Source organism: Sceloporus undulatus, chromosome 9, assembly GCF_019175285.1.
Source record: "Sceloporus undulatus isolate JIND9_A2432 ecotype Alabama chromosome 9, SceUnd_v1.1, whole genome shotgun sequence".
Taxonomy (NCBI): domain Eukaryota; kingdom Metazoa; phylum Chordata; class Lepidosauria; order Squamata; family Phrynosomatidae; genus Sceloporus; species Sceloporus undulatus.
This window is the reverse complement of record NC_056530.1, coordinates 22,031,607-22,039,979: the sequence shown is the minus strand read 5'-3', so window position 1 is coordinate 22,039,979 and position 8,373 is coordinate 22,031,607. Positions and strand designations below refer to the sequence as shown.

The 8,373-nt window shown below is 40.1% G+C and overlaps 1 protein-coding gene across 1 annotated transcript; it reads left to right on the top strand.

Moving 5' to 3' along the window:
* Positions 1–3,454: 3,454 nt before the first annotated feature.
* Positions 3,455–4,486, top strand: LOC121915557 (forkhead box protein G1-like). The gene has a single exon (XM_042439882.1). The coding sequence runs from the start codon at positions 3,455–3,457 to the stop codon at positions 4,484–4,486; it is 1,032 nt and encodes a 343-aa protein (XP_042295816.1).
* Positions 4,487–8,373: the final 3,887 nt, after the last annotated feature.

The window sequence follows — 8,373 nt, the reverse complement described above, 5'->3', positions numbered from 1 at the left end:
AGATAGATAGATAGATAGATAGATAGATAGATAGATAGATAGATAGATAGATAATTCTGACTTGCAGGTTGGATTATTAACAGTACAATTTCTTCTACCACAATTCTTTTACAAGAGAATTAAACCATCCTTTGACTATGATTGTCCTATAATTTCTATTACTGCTGTTATTAATGAAAGCATTGGTTTTTAACTAAAATTATTATTGCTGATGTGTTTTATTGACTGTTTTTGGATGTATTTTAGGCTGTAATCCAACTGGGAGAGGCGGGAAATATGAATAAACTATTATCTATCTATCTATCTATCTATCTATCTATCTATCTATCTTTCAGTTAAGGAATTTCCAAAGCAAGGTGAGCAAACCATTCCAGTATTAAACTGCATTGAAAATGAACAAGGCAAAGAGAGACCTCGATCCATTTGAAATTGATTAAGAACGAGTGTTAAATCTGTGGGAAACGCTTGCAAGCATTTACAAACAGGTTACAGTATAAAAATGTATTTCTACAAGTGTTTGTTAAAAAGCAATACCTTTAAAGTTTGCTTAAAAAACACAACAGTCAAAGCAGTCTAAAATGCCATTTTATAATCTCAGGCTTCTTTGCCATTAAAAATAATTCAGATGTGCATGGAGAAAATGGAAAATATCACATTTTCCAAGTCATATCCAGGGGTATAACATGCAAAAACCACAAAACAGGGATGGCTTTATTGGCCTAGCCAAACTGCACAAAATACAAATTGCAAGATTCAGGTCCGTCAACCAAAACGTACTGTATTTTGCAATCAGTTGTTACAGAAATATATATTGCAAGCGTCACCTTTGGTTTTGCATGCGGGCGTAAGGCCATATGGGTAGCTTCAAATACATAGGGAGTTGCAATGTCTTGCGATGTAAATGTGTTGCTTGGAAGGCGCACTCCAGAGGTGCGTATAAAGAACCTCGGCTATTTCATCCTAGCCTTTTGTTTGCAAGACTTCTTCCAAGGATGGTGGCAGGGAGACTGTCTTCAAAATGCTGGGACATTCATTGTGGGATCAGGTCAGTCAGATTTATGGACTCAGTAACTCTTTATCAGAACTGAAACATTGCACTTTTAAAAAGCGTTTTGCTATGTTGTCTGATACCAACAAGTAATTCATCGCGAGTTAACAAGGACTGCTTGCTGACCCATCTATTTGGTTGCAGTACATTTTTAAATGAAAGATTGCCTTTAAAGAAGACAAAGTTTAATGACTATTTTCTTTAAACACTTGAGCATTAATGTGACGATGTTGCTGTTTAAAGTTGTTTTAAAGGATGTCAAGAACATTTCAAAAGAGGGTTTTGAGTGGAAATGTTTGGAGTTATTCATCCTAAACAGTACATAGTTGCAGGACTGTTTAAATGTAACTTGGCTGTGCATTTGTAACTAACGGATGATGTCCAAAATCTGCCTTTTTTGGTACCACTTCCAATATATTATTTTCGCAAATGCTGCTATATCATAAGTGATTTTTAATCCTATTCTGTTTTGAGCTGGATTTATGCTAATATTTGAGTGTATTATATGAACGTCCTGTTCCAGATTTGTATTTTGTTTATATCTGTTTTTTAGAGAGTGAACCAAGGTTTTAAAAATATTTAAACATAAAGATTTTTTTCCCCAAAAGGAAACATTCTCATATTTTAAAAGCCAATTTTTAAAGTACAGTACTCTATAAATTTTGATACGTACTTCTTGGGGAAGTGTAACATGGATGGATTTCATGCCATGAATTATTCACCATGTTTTATGGCAGGGGTGCGGGTGTCACTTTGCAAAATTGATTCAATCTGTCCCTTGAGGCTCAGACAACAGAAACGGGATGACACACAGTCTTGATTTTTAAAGCCCTTTTTATAAGACCCATTATATATCTTAAACGAGATTGGCATTGTGTACCCACACATGTGTGTGCGACTGTCTGTGCCTAACTATGCAATGAAATATCCAACCAAATTAAATATATCCTTATTAGTATCCCTTCCAGCTGTTCTGATTTGGCGGGTACAGTCCCGATTAAACTTGTTTGTCCCACTTTTTAACGCCGCTTTCGAAATGTCCCAGTTTCTGTCTGCTCTTCCCACTTTCCCACTTTGTCCTCAGCTTACTTCAGTTGTCGCAAACCGAGTCAAAAGTGCAAAAATCGTTTGGACTCAATTAACTCAGCAAAGCAGAATCTTGCTCTTCCCTGTATAGACCTCAAGCAAAAGCAAACTGCTTAAGCTTGCCCTAGATTATGTGATCTTCCTCATAACTAACGTTTTCCATCTTGACCACATTCTGATGTTGCTTGGCCACACATGCCATGGTTTTAATCTATGAAATGCTGGAGGGTATGTATTAGTATCAAAGACTTGCTCAACTTTGCTGGAAAAGACATCCAGGGATAGTGACTTCGATGTTTCTAAACGTCTTCTTGGTACGCAAAGAAACGACTAGAAGCAGTGATGAAAAGAAATGAGTTTAATCCCCCCCTCTTTATTCCTAATCCTTTAAAATCGAATTAATGAACTCTAAGCAAGACGAGAGAATACAGTCTAGTAGTCTAGATTCAAAGAGGAAATGCTTTGATTGATAAAAACTTTGATTTAAATCTGCATCCAGCCTAGAATTTTAGATTCTAAATGCTATATGGTGCATTTAAAATCTAGGCAAGATCACTTATGTACATTTTAAGGGAGGAGGAGGAGGAGGAGAGGAAATTGATCATAGTTGCAGTAAACCAATAGAGTCCCAGAGATGGCAATACATTGTATAGTAATAGAGACAGTGTGGCATAGTAGTTTGAGTGTTAGACTATGATTCTGGAAACCAGGGTTTGGTTCCCCATTCAGCCATAAAACCCAGTGGGTCACCTTGGGCAAGTCATACATGAGCGTCAGGGGAAGGCAATGGCAAACCTCCTTCTGAACAAATCTTGCCAAAAAGAAACGCACAATAGGTTTGCCTTAGGATCGCCACAGGTCGAAAATGACTTGAAGGCACACAACAACATCAGTATCATTTGGGTGGTCCAATGAAGGATGAATGCTCATTTCCATTGTACCAAGTTCTGGCCTATAGACCATTCCAGTACTCTTCTTCCTGGATCAGATCAATGTTATCTCACCAGAGTGTGATGTTCTCTTTGGTCTTGAGAGCAATGCGCTCCATCCCAAGGCTCCTGGACAAACACGAGAAGAGTAGGCGTGGACAGCAAAGTTGTCAAGATGGGATTGGCTAGAAAGCAAGAAGGTTGGCCAACTTGATTGGCTAAAAAGCGAGGGAGCCTGGTGGTGGCAATGGCATTGGCCGACCTGGGAGCGGTTACTCCGGTCCATCTTCATGCAAAAAAATCTCCAGTGGATTTGCTGGACAGGTTAGCTGGGACTGTTGACTCTGGACCCAAGAAGACTCAGCCACATTGATTCCATCTCTCGCCAGCAATGGAAGGGTTAAAAGAAAACAGCTGGGTTCTGAAATCTCCCTTCAGCATCACCAACCTCCTCCAAGACGTGGTCTCAAGCAATGTCCCCCCGGGAGCTCTGTCATCACCACTCGGGGAAGAGGAGACCCTGGCGGCCAGAGCAGCCTCCGTGGAAGAGCACCAGAGTTTGAGCAAAGAGGATCTTCTTCCAGGGGAAAGGCGAGGGAAACACGAGAAGCCGCCTTTCAGCTACAACGCCTTGATCATGATGGCCATCCGTCAGAGCCCTGAGAAGCGGCTCACGCTCAATGGCATCTACGAGTTTATCATGGGGAACTTCCCTTACTACAAAGAAAACAAGCAAGGGTGGCAAAACTCCATCCGACACAACCTCAGCCTCAACAAATGCTTCGTCAAAGTGCCCCGGCACTACGATGACCCCGGCAAAGGCAACTACTGGATGTTGGACCCGTCCAGCGAGGAGGACGTCTTCATTGGAGGTGCCACCGGGAAGCTGAGGAGAAGGTCCCCTGGATCCCGAGCCAAGCTGGCCATCAGGAGAGGAGCTCGGCTGGCGTCATCCGGCATGACACTTACTGGGTCCTTCTACTGGCCCCTTCCTCCTCTCTATGGGACCCCCTCAACTTTCTTGGGTCACCATCACCCCAGCTCCTTCTCTTCAATGTTCCCATACCAAGCCATGACTCCTCCAGGGTTGCAGAGACAGACTGATGGAGTAGAGCGTTCTTATGGGAACCACCAACATGTTGCCGCAACCATGTTGGCTTCGGCCATACCCTGCAGCCTCTCTGGACCGGACCATCTGGACTCCTGTTCTCTTAATTTTGTAGCAGGCCAGGCAAGTTACTTCTTGTCTCAGAGGCACCATCACACTTTGCCGCTCAACTTGCAAGCTGGACTCCCGTCAAAATGCACTGGAAATCTCCTCCACAGAAGCCCTCTGACTTTCCCTGGACACCTTCCCCCAGAATTCCCAAGCTATTTCACTGTCCAGAACCAGGGAGCTCCATTTCATCCAAGTCAGCCTTGATTGTAGTGTCCTCCTCTACAATCTCCTCACTGTACAAAACGTTTTGCCTGGCAATCTTGGAACTGAAAGCTCTTCCACGCATCAAAAGTCAGAACCACCAAACTGTATTGATTTCTACCCATGGTGAGAAACCTCTGGAGAAACTTGAACTCCTATTTAATCCAGTTGTTTGTTTCCTTTTTCTGTCCTTTCTGGTAGAAACAGAAAGTGTGTGTACCAACATAAACTCGTGTCTTGTAACGTAGCTCCAAGTGCATGCAGAAGCCGGCAAGTTTCTGACGTAGGTTCAGGCTCTCATTTCCCATTGCTTTTGGAATACATATTAGTGCTATGTGGGTTAAAGGGAGACAAAACTGCCTCTGAACTATTTCTGTACATCTGTGTGTATTTGCAACCGTCCTTTTTCCAAATCTGCCTTTCTAGCACTGCTAATTAACAATCGGATTCAAAAAGCATCCCCTTAATAGGCATAAGTTAACATCAGTGGAGACCAAGTTTGTGATATAAGTACTCACCTCCTTCTATTGAATTTTGATTGTTTTCTCACTTTGGATGTAAGTTGTTGGGTCGGGGAATGAAATGCCTGAACCACCTTCTTGTAAAATGTTTTGTTGAGCATTCAGTTGTTAAATTACTCCTGGCATAGGATTTACACTGCTTGGGTTGAATTCAGAGACACTGCCGTGTCAGTCTGGCATATAGCAAAGGGATCTTGCAGCACCCTTGAGACTAATAACTGAGCAAAAGACATTGTAGCATGAGCTTTTGTAGACTTGGTCCACTTCTTGAGATGCACAGAGACATGGGTTGTGATCCTAAGCTTTCCCTGTGTCCTCCAGGTACATTGGATTACAACTCTCAGATCCCAGGGATGCTACAACTTCTATTAGTTCTCATGGCGATGTATTGTTTCTCATTTCCCTAACAAAGGATATGCCAAACTGTATTGATTTCTACCCATGGTGAGAAACCTCTGGAAAAACTTGAACTCCTATTTAATCCAGTTATTTGTTTCCTTTTTCCCCTCCTTCTTACTATTAATCTCACTCAAATTCTGATTTTAGCTTTACAGAATCATCAGCTTGGAAGGGTAAATTCACCCTTTAAAAATTTGCAGCAATAGCAGCCCAGGAAAAGGCAACACAGGGGTTCTTACTCCTCATCCCTGCCCTGTGCCAACATCCCAGCATTCAGTGTAGGGACCAGAACTCAGCGTTTGGATGGCCCAGACCAAAAGTCCATTTGAGCGGGCATTTTGTCTTCATCAACAGCCAGCCCAGATGCCTCAAGGAAGCTCACAGCTCCAGGATATGAAAATAGTGGCCATTTTCTGTTCTTTGACCACAATATCCTATAATCAGAAGGATGCCATTTCTGAACAGAATAATGGTATCTCTAATTATTATAGCTAATGTGGGCCATTTCACAGATTAGCCTTCCCTGGATTTGTCAGATAATAATAATAATGTAGTGATTTGAGCAGTGAAGTTGGACGCTGGGAGAGCAGGGTTCGAATCCCAGCTTGGTCATAAAACCCACTGGGTGACTGACCTTGGGCAAGTCACACTTTCTCAGCCTTAGAGGATGGCAATGGTAAACCCTCTCTGAAGAAACTTGCCCAGAAAACCCTATGATAGGGGTACCATAGGGTCGCCATAAGTAGGAAACGACTTGAAGACACACAACAACAAACAATAAACAGCAAACAGTGCATGACTGGCCTAAATACCCTAAAGGCATCAGATCCCATCTGATCTTGGAAACCAAGCAGGGTCAGCTCTGGTTAGTATTTGGAAGGGAGACCACTAACAAGTACCAGATGCTGCAGGCTCTGTTTCAGAGGAAGGAACTGGGAAAACCACCTCGGAGTATTCCTTGCTTAAGAAAACCCTATGGAATTAATGAGATTGCCAATGTTAACAAGCGACTTTGAAGACACATACACACACCGCAACTTGCACCAATTAATTGTGGCATTATTTTGTTTGGCTGGAAGCTGCCAATCCATTTTCACTGGAAGACTCTAAAATCTAAAAAGGAGTTTTCTGTCCTAAATAGCATATTGGGTCTCTAGAGTAAGAATGGATGCATTAAGGGATGCAATGATCCAAAGAATCTGCACCAGTCTGGTTCAAGGGGACTGATTAAAAGAGAACAAAAATGTCTGAACTGACTTAACCGATTTGTGAACCAAGCTCCAGGATCTGCTGATTTCTGATTAACTTCATTCTGAGTAAGCATACTTTGCATTGATGCTCGATACACTTATGTAGAACTCACATTCAGTCAAATGAAGTGTGTTTAGGATCAGCGTCTCTGAAAGGGGATTGAAAAGGAATCAACGTATAGTATATTTGATACCTAACTTTGCAGTGAGAATTATGGTATTGTCCTTAGCGTTTTGCTAAAGCGTGTGTGAGCGTGTGTTGTGAGATTTCATTTCATTTGAAGGGGGAAAAACACACACAACCCTTTCACTTGGATTTCAGATATTAACCGGCATAAACCACACACTGAGACTCAAAGGTATTCTTGGTGCTTGCTGATATTTGGGAAACAAGGCTTAAGGGAACAAAGTGCAATTTATATTACTCAGTAATTGTTATTTAATGTGCATTTTTGTTCAAAGGGTGGCATCGGGTATGACATGCTGAATAAAAGAAGCAATGTTTTAATGGAAAACCTCCAATATTTGGGTTAATTTTAAAGATGCTTTGTCTGTTTAACTATACTATTTCCAAATTCTTGTTGTGAACTGAACAACGAGGAAGCAATTTATCAAGTATGCCTTCCAACACACACAAAAACCCATTCAAAACAAACGTTTGTTGTGTAGGAACCACAGGGGCACGAGTTATGTTTGCAAAGGAAAGAGAAGCCCCATGGAAGGAACCTTAAGTTCCCACTTACACAAACCTTGTATTAAATTTTGCTGTGTGAATCATTCTCAATTAAATAAAAATAAAGATGTGTTTCACAAAACTGGGGTTGCATTTTATTTTGAATATAATTGTTACGCCATTGTGAGAATCGCTAACTCTCGGAAATAAGAAAAGATGAGTAACGACAGTTACTGGGTGACAGCATTTATGTGTGTTAGCATTTGTATACATGCTTATGTATGAACAAAAAGCCTATCTATCTGAAGTTTCCAGGTAAGATATAATAGAAAGTGTAATCTAATAAAAATCTTAACAATCTAAAAATGTGAAAAATACAAACATACCTCAGTTTAAAAAAGCTTATTTTTACGAAGTCTTTTCATGCCCAGCCATCCTGTTTTCTTCCTTTTCTTCTTACTAGCTGGAGTATATAGGAACAGGGAAGATGAAAAGGGGAGATGTTTGTGTTACACAAAATGCAAGACACACAATTTGAGTTCTGAAAGAAAATTATGTGCATCCGTCTACAAACAATAAGATAAATAGCGGCTGCCTGGTCCAGAATCTCTTGCTGAGCATGAATCAACAACAAACAGTAAAAGAGAAAGCAGATAAACCAGGTATTCCCCACATATAACATCATCATCATCATCATCAACAACAACAGATCACAGTTATATTGAGACAGTGCTGGTTCCCAATAAATCCTGCCTAATAAATCCTTCTCTTTGGTTCTTGGGTACTTTTTAATTTTAACAGCTCTTCGCAGAACTCAACTCTAAATACATATATAATATAAAATATATGTTATTTATAAATATAATATATATTTTATACTACTGTGTGTGTCTATATAATTACTTATATATTACATTTTATTATATATAATATAAAATATTATATACATATATATATATATTAAATAAATATATAAATATAATATATAATAAAATATATATTTGTATTATATATATATATATTAGATGTGCATAAAATTATTTATAT